The sequence below is a fragment of the Gymnoscopelus microlampas genome (assembly GCF_963454915.1).
Source record: "Gymnoscopelus microlampas genome assembly, chromosome: 10".
Lineage (NCBI taxonomy): Eukaryota > Metazoa > Chordata > Actinopteri > Myctophiformes > Myctophidae > Gymnoscopelus > Gymnoscopelus microlampas.
The window spans coordinates 26,535,515-26,554,241 of record NC_139947.1 but is presented as its reverse complement, the minus strand read 5'-3'; the positions used below and the strand labels follow the sequence as shown (position 1 = coordinate 26,554,241).

At 40.3% G+C, this 18,727-nt stretch overlaps 1 protein-coding gene across 1 annotated transcript in view; it reads right to left on the bottom strand.

Moving 5' to 3' along the window:
- Positions 1-18,727, bottom strand: part of LOC311054165 (V-type proton ATPase subunit S1-like) — a gene marked incomplete at both ends in the record, with an annotated part of 71,658 nt that overhangs the window by 7,023 nt on the left and 45,908 nt on the right. The window contains 2 exons of the mRNA XM_084070044.1: positions 3,853-3,932; positions 6,295-6,332. Coding sequence (XP_083926170.1) covers positions 3,853-3,932; positions 6,295-6,332 — 118 coding nt within the window. The remainder of the gene's footprint in view (positions 1-3,852; positions 3,933-6,294; positions 6,333-18,727) is intronic.

The following is an 18,727-nucleotide window of genomic DNA, read 5'->3' as shown; positions in this document are numbered from 1 at the left end:
GCACGCCTGGTGTGTTGGAGCAAAGCTGCTCTGGTTGGTGGGATTGACTCATAAGGCCTCTGCTTTCTGGCAAACATGTCAAACCTGGCCTCATCCACAGTAGCAGCTGTGCTGGATCTGTCATACATTAGGATGACAAACCTCTCCAGAATCTGAAGGTCACAATCCTCCACTGTGGGAGGGTAAATACCCAGTTTGGAGAATACAGGCGAGACCTCTGGGCATATGTCCCATGTCTGCCAAGCAGTTTTCTTGCCTTTGTTGCGGAAGGCTGACACGGTGTCACATCCTGTAAAGGCATGAAAGAATAGCATGCCTTTGACCTTCTCCTGGCCAACAAAATGAAATAATAAGTCATGCACACTGATCCAGCGCAGGCTCTGACCTTGTCCAAATGCAACCCACATCTGCTGTAGTCCAGCCTCTTGAAGAGCAGCGAAGACACTTAGTGCTAAGATGAGAACATCTGTGTCATTTGCCTTGATCAGGATGGATTGGCTACCATGTTCTGCAGCATGTTTGGCGTGCACAAAGATGCAGCTATCAGCTTCCTCATGAGAGCATTTATCTAGTCCATCAAGACCAGTTTCATGCGTGCTGAGGACAGCAGGTCCCTTTGTGACAATCACAATATTTGGAACGAACATTTGTGCAACCTTGTCGGCAAGAAAGTGATACAACTTGTGCCTCAGGAAGTTATGCCAGTTAGATGGCATAGTGTTCTTATTTGTCACCTTGCGTCTTCCTCCATGGCCACGTTTGGACCTGGTTTCAGCTTTAAGACTCGATGGGCTGTACACATCAAAGACCAGATGTGTCATTGTGTACTTGCTGCTGTACATGTATATCACTGGTAGGAAGTCAAGAGCTGCATAGTCCTCAAATGTCTTGGATCTTTTTGGTGGCAGGGCATGGACCAAAGCTGACCCATATACAATGAGAACATCTGCCTCAGGTTCTTTGTCAACTGGTGGGACATAAGTCTCAAGGATAGAGGTCAGCTGAGACTTCTGGCAAGAGTACAGTCTTCCACCCTTGCTCAACGCAGCAGGAAAGGACTGGTTCTCATGCTGAAAGAACTCCTGCAGGTCACACTCTCGGCTCTGACAGGAAATGAAAAGCTTTGAGAACAGCTGACAGTCCTCCTTGAGAAGCTTCTGCTTTGAGGGTTCAGCAGAAGAGGAATCCTGTCTGAAGAAGTCAGCTTTGTTTTTCTTGATTGGCTCATAGAAGAAGGATGGATTGTCTTCCAGTGCCTTACAACTAGGTTCAGTTATTATCGGTGAACCTACACCTAGCCCGATCATTCATCCAATGCCATTTAAGTCCTGTGTGATCTGTACACCATCCGGGTAACTTAAGCCCCGTTACCTTTGGCTCGGCTCTCCCGCGCTGGCACACCCTGTCGAATCAGGTGCGGCTATCTAACTATATCTACTAACTACCAACTATGGTTTACTAGCTAATGGATATGGGGCAGTCAGACAGCATTTGGGACACTAAACTAAACTATACTACAACTACAAGGCTAATAAAACATTAGTATATCTAGATCAGCCGACACTGAACCCCATGCTGAGTTACACAGCAGTCACCAGTGTGCCCTGGTTGTGTGCTGACATTCACTCTATTGCATTTGTAAGATTTTATCAATGTCTAAATTCTGTACTGCAATGGCCCCATTTGAACGCATAGACCAAAAACATGTGCACGCCAAAAAGAAAGTTTCATAGTTGTTAAGAGTTGTTAAGTTGTTTTAGTTTTTGATTTAGAATTTTATGTTACAGCCCTACTGAAAACAGGTTATGAAAATAACATTTTCATTTTGCCATATTCACTTAACAACAATCAGTGTTACAAATGTATTGCTCTCCCGAGTCTGTAAAAGTACCTATATGCTGTATCTCAAGAACCGTAATAGATACATACATGTACTTGGTACCAAAATATCCGCAATGCCCACATTTATATTCACCTTTAATACATTTATGGTGCTTAAAATCAATACATTTCGAGTTATAAAGGAAAACCCTAACTTTTGGACGGACATCTTGGATTTGTGGGCCGCCATTTTGGAATTTTGCGTGGCCAGCGGTATTTTTGAAAAGAGTGGGGTTTGAAGAGTAAATGTACCAAATTTCATGCTTGCATCACAAAGTGAACGATTCTTGCTATATTCTGCAGTTAGCCGCTGCACTATATAAAACAAAGCTATGGGAAACTGAACCGGGACTGCTGTTATGAGTCTATTAGGGATAACTTAGTACAGCAATATTTATACACAAGGTATATAAACTGACTATGACTACATCACAGGTACTGTGGTAGGACAGTAGCAATGATTCAAGCAAATGGTTCATAAATAATCATAAACCATGAATCTGATCTACTGTAGCTAACATGTCAATGTCCAAATTGACCTTTGGCTCTGTACTTGGTCTGTTCTTTTTTTCCCCCTCTACACCAAACCTCTTTGCCGAAAATAGCAGATCTACAAGCCCACAACAAGACCAACACCAGAGGAGCTGCTTCTGGTAACATAGAAATAAAAACAGCACCAAAAACGAATTTTCTCGAACTCACTGATATATATATATAGGTCAATAGAACTCTGGAATTCTCTGCCCAAAAACATCTTATCTACAATCCATAACAAAATTACTTTAAAAAAACATATCAAGAGATATCTATAGCCAAGTATGTAACTGTTACTAGTGTATTTGTTTAATTTGACTGGACTGTTGGGTTTGATTTTATAATGTTGATTTGTCTTTTTGTATTCATTTTAATTCTAATTTTATTGTTTGTTTTTTTACTTTATTTTGTATTCTTAGTTGTACATTTTTGTACTGTATTTGCTTTGTTCAGGACCCCAGGAAGACTAGATAATCATTCATGTGTCTCTAATGGGGATTCTTTAATGAACATAAAAATAAGCATAAACAACGCGTCGCAGCTTGTATGATAGATGTATCACACAAAGATGTGTCGGGCCCCATCGTAGTAACTCCGAGGACCCCCTAGGGGTCCCAGACCCCCTGTTGAAGACCCATGGAGTATAGCCTATTTCTAAATTGTGTAGTCAAAGTAAAAAAAAAAAAGAAAAAACTCCACCACTGGGCCCACGGTAATTATAGGAGCTGGTAACATATGGTTCCAATGACTCTTCAATAACAATGGACCTACATGTGTATGTGTGGCAAGAAGTTTTACCTCTGTTCAGTGTGTGAACCCTACAATATGCCCATGTACAAGGTCATGGAATGGCTGAGTTTGTATCCCGTGGTGCGCGAGCACGCACGCGCGCGTGTGTGTGTGTGTGTGTGCAGGGACGTCACGGGCTCTCAGAAGGTGGGGGGGATGGACTTTCGGTGGACTATTACTATACCCCTTATTTTACACTTTGGCTATTCAAAAATAGCAGATATACAAGCTCATAGCGCGGCACCGAGTGCCGCGCTATGAGCTTGTAGATCTGCTATTTTTGAAAAATCGTGAAAAACATTTGCAACTGTCAAATGTAAACAAATTTTGTATTTTCTTTTTTTTTTTTTTTTGGGCGGATTTTGTTAGTTTTTTTTCCCGTGTTTTGGTTACTTTATTTTGGTTTTAGGGTTAGGGTTAGGTTATTTAATTCTTATTTTTGCCTGATTTTACCGATTTATTATAAAAAAAAATGTTTTTTTTAAGTGGGGGGTATGAAATCTGTGAGAGTGAGGGTGTCGCGTCGTACGCACAGTGAATGGCCGTGACGCCCCTGTGTGTGTGTGTGTGTGTGTGTGTGTGTGTGTGTTGGGGGAGGGAGGGGGGAGAAAGGGGTAAGAAGATGGGGAAAAGAGAGCGATAGTCTACCTGCAGTATTCTCCTGAGTGGGTTTTCATCTTCAGGCGTCAAAATAACCTCTTCAGTTTCTAAACCCACCCCATCTCGAGCTGAAAACACACGCACGCACGCACACACACACACACACACACACACACACACACACACACACACACACACACACACACACACACACACACACACACACACACACACACACACACACACACACACACACACACACACACACACACACACACACACACACACACACACACACACACACACACACACACACACACACACACACAGAGAGAGACAATGCACCGTGATAGCTTAGCCTATATCTGTGAACACACATCGTACGTAAACACACTGCTGCAGTGCTCTCTGGCGCTAATATATTCACACACACACACACACACACACACGCACGCACGTACGCACGCACGCACGCACGCACGCACGCGCACACGCAAAGACAAAAACAGGCCACAAACACCTGCATATAACACAACAGAGCCTCTTCTCTATTTCTGTAGTTTTGCGTCACCCCAATGACTCATCAGCACTTTAATTTTAGGTATGAGACATACTGTCATTATCATATTATAGCAACAAGGGATTTACTGTATAATTAAATCATATCAGCCTTTTTTTGGGGGGAATCAAAATTAATATTGTTGTGACAAAATTGTTGTGACAAAAAGTTAACCCTTTAAGACCGGGAACGCATCTGTGTCATTTTAAGATTTCTTTGGCTATATAAAAATAGCAGATCTACAAGCTCATCGCGCGGCGCCGAGTGCCGCGCTATGAGCTTGTAGATCTGCTATTTTCAGAAAAATCCTGAAAATGTGTGCAAATCTTTTATATACATTATTAACTCAAATCTTTGCTCCTGGGGGTCCCTGGAACAACAAAATATTTTTAGATGGGAGGGGGTCCGCGGTCAAATAAATATTATTTTCTGAGGGTCCTTGACATGAAAACATTTTGAAAACCACTGATAATATAGCAACATAAGTAAAAAAAAAAAATCAAACATTTTTTTTAGGAAAAAAGTACTTTTAGATTTAGAAGACATTTGTAAAATCCCCAGAAGCAAAGATTGGAGTTAAAAACTTTCGCTTTAAAAAAGTATTTATATATTCAAACTAAAGATTTGCACACATTTTCACGACTTTTCCAAAAAATAGCAGATATACAAGCTCATAGCGCGGCACTCGGTGCTGCGCTATGAGCTTGTATATCTGCTATTTTTTAATAGCCAGAGAAATCTTAAAATGACACACATGCGTTCCCTTCCCGGCCTTAAAGGGTTAAGAAATGTCTCTGAGATAATTGGGATCTCAGAGACAACATAGTTTACTTCCTGCTTGTATTACAAAGTAGCAGAGCATTGGCTGACATCGAGGACGACAGTCCTGCACTTTATTTGACAACGTATCCCGTACAACTTGAAAGTAATACTGCACTTTATACCAGGGGTGTAAAGTAACTAAGTACATTTACTTAAGTAAACTTTTGAGGATTTTTTTTTACTTTACTGGAGTATTTCCCATTTTCAGAATTTTACTTCTACTCCACTACATCTCAGAGGCAAATATTGTACTTTTACTCCACTACAATTAATTGATAACTTTAGTTACTAGTTACTTTGTAGATTATAGATCATGTAGATAATAGAATTATTACAAAACCACTTATATACAATATACAGTATATACTTTGGCTATTTGAAAATAGCAGATCTACAAGCTCACAACGAGTCGCAAAGAGACGCGTTGTGAACTTGTAGATCTGCTACAGAGTATTTTTTACATTGCAGTATTGATACTTTTACTTAAGTAAAAAATGTGAGCACTTTTTCCACCACTGCTTTATACACAATTTACTTAAGTATACAAATATATATTTCGCTCTAAAACGCTGCTATTTTCTTAGCGCAATAATTTATGAGCCAAGTAAAAATGTGTTTTAGTCTTAGCCTCAAATAGATATACTTTGCACCTTTTGTACCTGTTTCGTACCTCTTTTTTTGTATGTATGTATTTTGCTTTGTTTTACCTGTGTAATGTAATGTAATCATGTACTCTATCGTCTGCCTGTTTTTATGTGTTTTCTTGTGGGGACCGTGGATGTAAATTAGCTTTGCTAAATCTAGTGTACATGTACATTACATTGATATGTATTGTTCTTTAATATGTCCCGTCTAAACAAACAAATAAAGAAGCACACAGCGAAAATGTAGCAGATCTACAAGCTGGGCTATTTTCGGCACGCGCGACTCCGTCCTACGACGACGTATAAATGGTGGCTTAGCCTACGTGTGGAGCATAATAACAATGAGATGCGTTTGTCAAAGCTGTCAAGGCGAGCGGGCCAGCATTGCAATTATCATGGCAGGTTTGATTGAATCAGGCCTCTACTTGCGTCACAGCGAATCATCTGAAACGTGTTGCCACTTACTTGCTGTGATTCTCGTCGCCCGTCTGGGGTTCTCTTTGCTGTGGAAACAAAAACACAAAGACACACTTATTTTAGTTGAATTGATTAACTGTCGTACAAAATAATTACGATCTCAAACTTTTTCGTGCCAAGGACCCCCAAATAGACACTTATTAGACCGCGGACCCCCATTTGAAAAGATAAGCCAGGGACCCCCATAAGAGAAGATTTTTACAGCTCTCTAGCAGTGATTTCAACCATTTTAATTTCAAGGACCCCCAGTTTGACATGCATTAGGGCTACGGACCCCCATTTAATGGCATGTATGTCTCTGGGACCCCAATTCATATTGTAAAATCAATGTTAATGTAACTCTGAGAGTGTACAAATGGAACCAAATGGACCCGTTAGGGTCCATTTGGTTCCATTTGTACACTCTCAGAGTTACAGACCCATAAGGGTCCATTTGGTCCCTGTCCATCATTTAGCTGGGGACCCCCTGGAACCCCCTCAAGTACCCCTGGGGGTCCTCGGACCCCACTTTGAGAACCAGTGATATAGATAAGAAATGACATGTTTGTAAGTCCTTACAGCAGCACTATGTAGCTATCTTTTATGAATAAAAACGTTATTTGGTCCAATCTGTACGAGTATGTTAATACAATATAACTTATACAACTGGAGTGGTTTGTATTGTGTCTCCCTGCCCTGCTTCAACAGGGGGTCCAGGACCCCTAGGGGGTCCTCAGAGCTACTATAGGGGGTCCGCCAAATCTTTGTGTGATATGATTTAGTTTTTTTACATTAACCACTTGAACCCTAGAATTCCTTTTCTAAGGGGAACATTAGCCAAAAATAGCAGATCTACAAGCTCTCAACGCCTCGCTCTGCGAGGCGTTGAGAGCTTGTAGATCGGCTATTTTTGGTAAAGAGGCTATAGGTGTAGAGGGGAAAAATAGCAGACTAAGTAAAAAAAAACAACTTTAATCTAAAACACAATTTTATACAATATAGAGTAGGGGGTCCCTGCTTCATCTCTCTCTCAGCTAGGGGGTCCTTGGCCTGAAAACGTTGAAGACCCCTGATTTAGATCGTGTCTCACCTAGACACATCTGACACGACTTTTAACCTGATGGTCAAGATTCAATTGATCCCCTGAGCAAGCAGGCAGGCTCTATTAGCTCAATGATGGTAAAAATGTCAGCGCTTGCGCAGGAAACCAAGTTCAAATCCGGGGTAGAAGAGGAAAGTTACAGATTGCTGCTGTAGCATTTTGAAAAAGGATAAATACAGTAAAAACGTTTTTTTTTATATATATATAAATTACATTTCTGTTAGCCTTTTAGGCCTGTTAAACAAAAAATGCACAGGGCAGATAATATGACAAATAACTTAAATGACTGACAATGACTTGTACCAATAATCAAATAAATAATGTACTATGGCCAAAACAGGCTATATTTAATATACTACATTGAAAATAATAATTGTGGAAATACACAGACCTTTTACAAGTAACAGAGTATCTTTTATAAGTTGGTATTGCTACTTTTACTTAAGTAAAATATCTGAGTACTTCTTCCACCACCAGATGTACAGTAGAAGAGCAGCAGCACAGTCACAGTCATATTTTTTTTTGCAGCACGTTTCGATAGGGACAGAGTGTACAATTTGGGTCTCACAGCATGGTTATAGGGACTGTCATGCTAGATTATCTGTCGTATGACGGCAGGGGTGCAGCCATGGGTGGGCCTGGGTGGGCCGTGGGCCTGGGTGGGCCGTGGGCGGCCCACCCACATAGAAAGCTGGCCCACCCAATCGATTTTGCAAAAAAAAAAAAAGTTTTGGAAATATTTTATTTTTTATTTTTTTATTATATATTTTTTGATAATAAATCGATAAAATCAGGCAAAAATAAGAATTAAATAACACAACCCTAACCTGCGCACGCGCGCGGGTCGGGTGCCCAGATCTACAAGCTCTCAGAGAGAGCTTTTAGATCTGCTATTTTTGGCAAAGAGGCTATAGGTGTAGAGGGAAAAAAGAGCAGACCAAGTAAAAAAAAACATTCATCTGAAACACAATTTTATACAATATAGAGTAGGGGGTCCCTGCTTCATCTCTCTCTCAGCTAGGGGGTCCTTGGCCTGAAAACGTTGAAGACCCCTGCCATAGACCATTTAAAAAATATGGACCATTAAGACCTGAGGCCATTGGTTTCTACAGATCGTAAACTAAGCCTATTTTGCAGCAATTTCAATTCCCCTATCTTTCTATATCCGGTTGATACCCGGGCCGAAATGCAAACGGAAATGAATGCTATTGGCTGAAACGAAGCGAGGGCGGGCCGTAGAAACATACCCTACTTTATCATTCATTTTAATATAAATGGGACCATAGTTGACCAAAACGCATATCATGGTGATTGAAAAAAGACTTTAAACTAGCGACTGCAAGCATACTATTTATGACAATTAAGGTAATAAAATCAAGTGTAAAGTTTGGCCAAAAACCCATCCACTTGAATAGAGCCTAATTGCTTCCGCAACCAGCAGGGGTGAAACAGCGGCGAAACAACAGGCCATTCATATGAACTGTCACACTTCCTACTGTATATAGCCTCAATTTACAAGCCGAATGCTAGCCCCTTGTTTTGGACATATGAGGTTTCTACCCGACACGACAGCAACCAATTGTGACAAGCCTGCATGGCACGCTGAGGACTGGCACTCACAGGCTGCAGAGAAGCACTGAACAGGTTCTTTAAAAACTGCTGCGCACCGTAAATGGAATGTCTAGCGCATATTCTCTGAGGTTCATTGTCTGCAGTATGTACAGCCGTGGTGTAAAGTAACTAAGTACATGCACTCGATGACTGTACTTAAGTAAAATTATTTCCCATTTTCACTACTTATACTTCTACTCCACTACACTACATCTCTGGGGCAAATATTGCATTTTTACTCCACTACAATTATTCTAAAACTTTAGTTACTAGTTACTTTGCAGATATAAATTACACATGAACCCCTTTGGCCCTATTTTATAACGAGGCGATTTGAAAATAGCCGATCTACAAGCATGCAACGTGTCGCACCGCGACGCGTTGTGTGCTTGTGGATCTGCTATTTTCAAACATTTTAGTACTTTTGGTACTTTGAGTACAGGTACCCTGTACAGTAGAAGAGCAGCAGCACAGGCATACTTTTGTTTGCAGCACGTTTCGATAGGGACAGAATGTACAATTTGGGTTTCACAGCATAGGGACTGTCATGCTAGATTATCGTTGTCCTATGACGGTGTCACGCTTGTAGATCAGCTATTTTCATGTATACCTTCGTGTACGACTTTCGTCTAAATCAGGTTTTAATCTCGTCTACCCCGTAAAATACCAAACCCACAAACTATATGCTAATGCAGTAAAGCGGATCAGAAATGGTTTCCCTAGAGTTGCTGGGAGATGTATCGCAAAGAACGTGGACGTCTTGATTCCCGCCCTCGTCATTGCGAGATGGTTCTCAGAAGTGAACAGTTGTGATCCTCTTGAGAAGATTACTCTTCTGAGAAAATAGGTTTGACTTTGCAGATGACTTTGACCTTGACTTTGCAGATGACCTGGGCAGACATATGTCATCCACTCGTATAGCCACCTCCAGGGAAAGTCTGACCGGCCAAACCAATTATGCAAAGCGAACTGGTCTGTACGTCAACCAGAAAAACACCCAAGGTGATCTGCATCAATACTTCAACAGCACCTCCAATCACCATCGATGGAGAGGCGCTGGAATGTGTTGAAGATTTGACATACCTTGGAAGCCTCATATAAGCAGTGAAAGTGGGACGCAAAAAGACATCAAGACGCGTCTCAACAAAGCGAGAGGTGCTTTCAGCCAACTTCGCAACATCTGGAAGTCCAAACAGTATAGCCTCATAACAAAGCTCATGGCTCTACAAGAGCACTGTTAAGGCTGTCCTGCTATACTATGGCTCTGAGTGCTGGAGAGTAACAAAACAGGATATGAGATAGGTTGACGTCTTCCACAATAGCTCTCCTTACGTAGAATCTGCAACATCTTTTGGCCGAAAAAAATCTCAAATGAGGAACCTTGCAAGAAGACAGGCAGCTTGCATATGTATGTCCCTTGAGATAAAGAGACGCAGGTTAACCATCAAGACCTGGAACGCATCTGTGTCCCTTTAGATTTATTTGGATATTCAAAAATAGCAGATCTACAAGCTCATAGCGCGGCACCGAGTGCCGCACTATGAACTTGTAGATCTGCTATTTTTGAAACATTTTGAAAAACATTTTTTTTTTTTTTTTTTTTGAAAAACTGTTAGAATTTAGATTTTTTTAAAGAATCGCCTCAGGTCTTAATGGGTGGCTCGGTCATGTATTGAGGATGCCCAATGAAAGGGGCAGACCAAAGAACAGTGATGATGGAGATGTGTCTTTCCTGGGACAAAGGGCAGGCCAAAGCACGAGACAGGGTTAAGTGGCAGACAGTGTACGATTGCGGCCTTATGCCCCAACCGGGACGAAGAGGATAAGTAAGTAAGTATTTTGGATGATATGGAAACGTTGTCCCTACCTGTATCAGAGACGTTATAGGTTGTTATCTACAGCTATCTCACTCTAGATCTATTATTTCTTGAAGCTACTTAATGTCTGTACAGTAGATTTGTCTCTTCTTGTTGTTCCTTTTCTTTTCTTTTGTGATTATGTTTTGTCTGTGCTGTCCTTAATGTATGTGGGTCTGTATGTAGGGAGGGGGGAGGGATCTGGGGGGTGTTGTGTGTGTACTTTTGTGAAAAAAATGAGAATGAAAATTAAATATTTCAAGAAATGGTTTCCCTTTTATACTTAATTACTTTCATCACCTTAAAAAGATTACGTACAGAATCTACAACAGTAGTGGACAGATCATGCAAAAATTATTCACAGTATGCCTTATGTAAAGCACTTTGATTTGCCTTTGTGTGTGAAATGTGCTGTACAAACTAGAACGTTTTCCCGTGCCTTTCTGTACCTTTCTGTGCCATGCTCTGCTCTACTGTGCAGTGTCTTGCCTTGCCTTGCCTGACAAGGCCAGGCCAGGCCAGGCCAGGCCAAAGGCCTTGATAGCGGGGGGGTGACCGACATGCACCAGGAATTGGAGGACCCGCTGCCCATTCTCTTCCATCATGTGTCTGTCCTTCGTCCTGTTCTCATCCTGACTAAACCCTGAGTGGCCTTGGACTCCTGGTGGCTAATCCTAGCCCCATCCATTTAACTGTCTAATCACAGACGTAAATCTCTGCCAATGGGCTTAGTGAGCGGAGCTATACCGGCCCGTCTTCCTTGTTGTGATGGTTCAGCATTTGCTCTACGGCAGGGGGGAGGGGAGGAGGGGGGGGAGGGGGGCGTGTCTCGCGTCCTTGGAGATCTGGGTTGGTTTGACCACCGCAGCCTGTTATAATAAGCTTATAGAGTAGGACAGGGCTGAACAAAACTAAGACCTGTGGGACCGGGCGGTGGGTGTGGGAACAACAAGGTAAGAAATGGGTGTTGTTGGTCCATCACTAGTTTACAGTTTACAGTTTAGGCATTTAGCTCCACGCTCTTAATCCAGAGCGACTTACAATAAGCAAGGACACAAGGTAAAACATGGTAATGCACCTAATACATCGAATGCTTAGAAATAGTCATCTAGTCCGACCGATGATGTCAGATGTTTTGGTCTTTTGCTGATACTGATTTGGGAGGATCCTAGATCATTGATTACAGATGTTTTGACCTATATTTGGTCAAAAAGTTCAAATATTTCTAATCAATTTGAAAAACTTTTAACTGATACGTGAAACAAAAAAATAAAAATAAAATAAACACGAATAACACACTGCACTACCGATAACTGTGACAGGTATAACCACTAAAGCTTATCATACAATATGCATGTGCAATGTACAACACTCCCCAATGTTAACTAACCTTAAGTATGAGTTAAAATGTTCATACAACAAAACTAGTCTGGTGTCAAATCAACGTCTCAGTGGCCATGTGGTCAGAGTGTCCGCCCTGAGATTGGGAGGTCGCCCGGGTCATATACCAAAGACCATAATAATTGGACCTCAATGCAGTGTTGATTTTGACAGCAAATCTTGATGTAGTTTTAGTCATAGTCTTTTGAATAAAATTCCATTTAGTTTTAGTCATATTTTAGTCATCTGAAATGTTTTAGTTTTTGTCTAGTTTTAGTCGACCAAATATCATAAGATTATAGTCGACTAAATCTACAGTTGATTTAGAAGACTAAAATGTATTTTGGGGGTGCCTTGATGGCGTCGTAATGGCTGATTTTACATTTGGTTGCATGCTGAAAATAGCAGATCTACAAGCCCACAACGTGTCGCAGCGCGACACGTTGTGAGCTTGTAGATCTGCTATTTTCAGAGTGCAGCACCCGAGCGCAACCAAACATAAAATGACTTGTCTTTTAGTTCTACTGGATCTCTTCTCCACTAGTCTCTCTAGCCCATACTCTCTCCAACATTTTAGTCTAGCTTGTATTAGTTGACGAAATTGTCAATATATTTAGTCTTAGATACCGGAGATAGGCTCCTGCCCTATGGGCTTCATGGCTCGGCAAGGCTTACTTACAAACCATAGAAAAAGAAAAAAAGACTGGCACATCCGCTATGGACGGCAGGTGCAGGACCAACAGTGGATAAAAAGATAAAAAAATATTTGTAGATTATAATTACAAATAAAGCCTTGACTGGGAGCTTTTTGCAAAGTAACAGTGTGTGCAGACTTCTATTATGTTTGACTTACAAACCAACCTCTCCCACACAGCCACCTGTCAGGACACAAATGTATTTGCTGATATTATATCGTCTCCGTCGACTGGAAACCTCATAGAATGTCCAATTATACTGTTATTATTATACTTTTCAGGATTCAAATTCAAAAATAGCGAAAATAGCAGATCGACAAGCTCAGATCAAGCTTGCAGATCTGCGAATTTTGATGCTTTTGTGTGATGCTGTGGTACAGTGGTTCTCAACCAGTGGTCCGCGGGGACCACCTTGAAGGGGTTCCAGGGGGTCCCCCAAGCAAAAGGTGTTAATACATTTTCACCCCTTTATCCATATTGTATAATTTGTCTATTCAAAAATAGCAGATATACAAGCTCTGCTGCGCGTCATTTCGTGCAGAGCTTGTAGATCTGCTATTTTTGAACATTTTTCGAAAAATCTTGAAACTGTATGAAGATTTTTTTTCGAAGTTTGCATTTCTAAAATGAAATGGGGGTCCCTGGCACAAAACATTTTCATATGGGGGTCCGTAGCCAAATGTATATACATTTCGGGGTCATTGGGATGAAAAAGGTTGAAAACTACTGCTGTAGTACGATCAAATAGGGCATTAATTTACAAAAAAACGAATAAAATATGGATATAAGAGGTTTCTGCCCGACAGCAACAAAATAGTATTATGAGTATGGAATCAGCAGCAAACGGTTCTGGTAGGCAGCAATACTAATTACAATTTTTGGGGGTTAACCCATTAAGACCTGAGGCCGATTCTTACTAATGTCTTCTAAATCCTAACAGTTTTCTGAAAAAAACGTATGTTTCTATATCAGTGGTGCTCAAACTTTTTCATGTGAAGGACCCCCAAACTTATATGTATTTGGCCGCGGACCCCCATCTCAAAATATTTTGTTCCAGGGACCCCCCAGAAGCAAAGATTTGAGTTAAAAAATGTTCGCTTTAAAACAATATATATTTAAAGATTTGCAAAAAATAGCAGATCTACAAGCTCGAGTGCCGCGCTATGAGCTTGTAGATCTGCTATTTTTGAATAGCCAAAGTGTCAAATAAATCGCCAGATATAACATACAGAGTGCCAGCAGCAGTCTGGAGCAGTTCTATCATGTACCAGTCTGGTGCTGTATACACAGTACAGTGTGCACCTGGGCCATGTTGTGCAGTTCAGTGCCAGCCAACTTGGCAGATGGATTGGGATTAGTGGGGGAGGGGAGGCTGCCAGGTGGAGGGCAGTGGGGCGACCAAGAGACGCGCGCGTCCAGAATGAGATGAAGAGCTTAACCGATAGAGACCTGAAGCCGATTCTACATGTCTCCTAAATCTCAACAGTATTCTGAAAAACGTATGTTTCTGCATCAGTGGTGTTCCATCTTTTTCATGTCAAGGACCCCCAAAATTATATGTATTTGGCCGCGGACCCCCATCAAGATATTTTGTTCCAGGGACCCCAGAGGCAAAGATTTGAGTAAAAATGTTCGCTTTAAAAATATATATATTCAAAGATTTTCACACATTTTCACAAATTTTCAAAAATAGCAGATCTACAAGCTCATAGCGCGGCACTCGGTGCCGCGCTATGAGCTTGTATATCTGCTATTTTTGAATAGTCCAAAGTGTAAAATAATGCTTTTTAGCTCAAATCAAAAAATGACACAGTTCCAGGTCTTAATGGGTTAAGTCATGATGTCATGATGGTGCCACACGATCTCAAGGAGCTCCTGAGAAGTCACTGGAAGGCTAAATATTAGGGTTGACGTCATCGGACACAAAATCGTCAGTATAGGGGCTGCTGCATACTCAATTATTGCTCTATTGATTACTTTGTTTTGAGCTGTAACCATTATTTCATGCTTTGGATGTTCAAAAATAGCAGATCTACAAGCACAGAATGCCGCTCTATGAGCTTGTAGATTTTTTTTTTGAAAAATCTTGAATATTTTGTGCAAATCTTTGAATACATATAATTCTTTTAAACAACATTTTAACTCAAATTTTTGCTTCTGGGGGTCCCTGGAACAACATATTTTGATGGGGATCGGCGGCCAAAAACATAACTTTGGGGGGTCCCTTTACATGAAAACGTTTGAGAACCACTGATATAACAACATACGTTTAAAACTGTTTGTTGCACACAGTGGTGTCATGCTAAACATAGTACAAATAGGCAAACTACAAGCATTGTCGTGAGCTTGTAGATCCCATGGATCCATATTTAGTCGAGCAGTCGTATGGTAGTGGGTGCTGCACTGGGTAATCTGATAAAGGTACAACGGATACTCTGACATTGAAGTACAACGGGTATTGCATAAATGGGTGGGGCTTGCATATCGTTGTTGTCGGGCAGAATCTCCATATTCTAACTTTTTCTGTTTTTTTTGTAAATTAACGCCCTACCTGATCATACTACAGCGTCACACAAAAGCATCAAAAGTAGCAGATCTGCAAGCTTGTAGATCTATACTTTTGCTATTTCTGAATTTGAATCCTGTAATGTTTTGGACATAATGAGGTTTTCCCCCCCAACAGAGGCGATATCCAACTTGCATCGTTCCTGAGTAAGGGCACTGGCCTAGTTTTTAAATTAAAATTAAATGATTGATTTTTTTTTTGTATTATAATCAACTAAATTGATCAGTTCAATTAACGGTTGCCGTTCTAAGGTCTTGTTTAACCCTTTAAGACCGGTAACGCATATCTGTCATTTTCTAGATTTCTTTGGCTATTCAAAAATAGCAGATATACAAGCTCATAGCGCGGCACCAAGTGCCGCGCTATGAGCTTGTGGATCCACTATTTTCTTTTTAAATCGTCAACATTTGTGGAAATGTTTGAATATCTATTTTTTTAAAGAGAACATTTGTACCAGGGATTTGTACCCATGTTCAAGGGACCCCCAGAAGCAAAGATTGGAGTTACAAATGTTCGCTTTAAAATATATATATATACTATAAGATTTGCACACATTTTAACGATTTAAAATAAATAGCAGATCTACAAGCTCGTAGCGCGGCACTCGGTGCCGCGCTATGAGCTTGTAGATCTGCTATTTTTGAATAGCCAAAGAAATCTTAAAAATGACACAGATGCGTTCCCGGTCTTAATGGGTTAATGCGACCCGCAGTGCATTGTACACTAGTTTCTAATCCATTTTTTTTTCATGCAATTGACCAATTAATCAAATGTAGTGCTTCAAGGTTAAAGCTTCACTGTGTGATACACGGCGATGGGCCATGGCCTGCACTGATAAACAAGGGCAATTATGATTACATGCCATTTGTGTTTCAAAACAAGTGGCCCGGCCCCTGCCCCTCCCCCCTGCCGTATCTGTCTCCCCCCGCGTCCCCGTCCCTGCCTGTCAATTCAACTCAATGGAGCTTTATTGGCATGAGAAAACGTACGTTTACATTGCCAAAGCAAGTGTCAAAATATAATTAAAACAGTTTAAGGAAATGGGGGAAGCATATACAGCATTGGTACAGCATTGTGTTAACCCATTGAGACCTGAAGCCGATTCTACATGTCACCTAAATGTCAACAGTATTCTGAAAAACCTATGTTTCTATATCAGTGGTGCTCAATCTTTTTCATGTCAAGGACCCCCAACATTATATGTATTTGGCCACGGACCCCCATCAAAATATTTTGTTCCAGGGACCCCCAGAAGCAATTTTCACGATTTTTCAAAAATAGCAGATCTACAAGCTCGTAGTGCGGCACTCGGTGCCGCGCTATGAGCTTGTATATCTGCTATTTTTGAATAGCCCAAAGTGTAAAATAATGCTTTTTAGCTCAAATCAAAAAAGGACACAGTTCCAGGTCTTAATGGGTTAAACAGAGCTATGTCACATTGCATCGTTATATACATGTTTTATGTACAGGTATACAAAGCTTTTTGAGACAAATAGCAGCAATTCTTTTGCAGTCACTTTAGGACATTTTTCTCAAAACTATTTAAATAGTTTACAAAAAAAAGCCTTTACGCATTGAAAAAGCATTTAAAGGTACTGTAGCAGCTCTGTGCAATACAGTAGGTCTAGAGGTCTACTCGGGACACTCAATGGTTAGTAGTCCTTAGGGTGTTTTTTTATCACAGTTTTATCAATAACGGTTCACAAATCTTACTGCTGCGTTCGCATTCTCAAATCATCACACACACACGACTAGGGTTCGGAATGCGGAAACTGAGGAACCAGATCCAACATTGAGGAACCAGAATCGGTTCCATCACATTTAGAACCCGTTTCCAGAACCCGTTTATCACACTGTCAGAGCTGGTATGTGTGGAGTTCATGTCTGCTATTACAATTACAATACCGGTGGTTCTCAAAATTGTTTTATTTCAAGGTCCAGCACTGAGAGTGTGCGAATGGAACCAAATGGACCTGTAAGACCAGTTGTTTTGAAACCCCCTATATGAATCGATACAGGGAACCGTTAAGGAATCGGAATTGTTAAAATCCCAACCGTACACCCAACATACCAAAAGTATGACCAATCAAACACCTTAGCTACTGCTAGGCTTTTGAAAGTTTTAGAAACTTTTTAATGATGAAATACCCAAAATAGGCGTAGATTATTAGTTATTATTACTTATTTGTTAAAATGAGTGTTAAATTGCTCTATATTCTGATAGTAAGAATCGCTAATTATTGAGTGATTGTTCAGTAACAGGTGTCTCCCTGTCTCTGCAGCTCTGTAGTAAACACAAAATACTCCAATTTTATCCAATCAAGAGTGACAACTCATACAGGATAGGAAAAACAAGTGAAATTGGAAGTGATGACACAAAGAAATGAGCAAAAAAGAAAATGGAACTGGAACACTATAAAATTGAAGTTGATGATGCACAATATATCGAAAATTGTTCATCATCGCAATATCAACATGCACAATACATATTGTAAAAGTGATACACATATAGTGTAGCATTTCAACAATCTAGGTATAAAGGATGTTTTTGTTTGGATTAGAATAAAATGTTTTAAGGGGAACAGTGGAAAAACTTTATTGCTAAGTTGGTGGTGTGTGCATATTCATTGTCAATAGCAATGGTGCAATGTTTAGAGTAAAACCATGTTGCTGGAATGGAAATAAACAGTAATCCATTGATTTCTTCTTCTTTTTTAGTGTGTGGTTCTATGCAGTGGTGTAAAGTATCTAAGTACTGTACATGTACTCAAGTACTGTACTTAAATACAATTTTGAGTTTTTCTTTTTACTTTACTTGAGTATTTCCAATTTTCAATACTTTTAACTTCTACTCCAATACATCTCAGGGGCAAATATTGTATTTTTACAATGAAAACTTGAAAACTTTAGTTACTAGTTACTTTGTAGATTTTGATTATCATTACAAAACACACTAACCACTTCAGCCGTGTGTATATATATGCCATTTGAAAATGGGCAGATCTACAAGCTCACAATGTGTTGTGATGCGACGCATTGTGAGCTTGTAGATCGACTATATTCAAAAGATCTTTTATACATTTTGAACTTGTGAAATGGGACATTCTGCACAATGACTAATTTTGCTTTTGTTACTTTAAGTATATTCTGATGCAGAAACTTTTGTTCTTCATCCATCACTGGTTCTATGTTAGCAGCAAACCAAAGGCAGAAAGACGTTCAAATTGTGTAC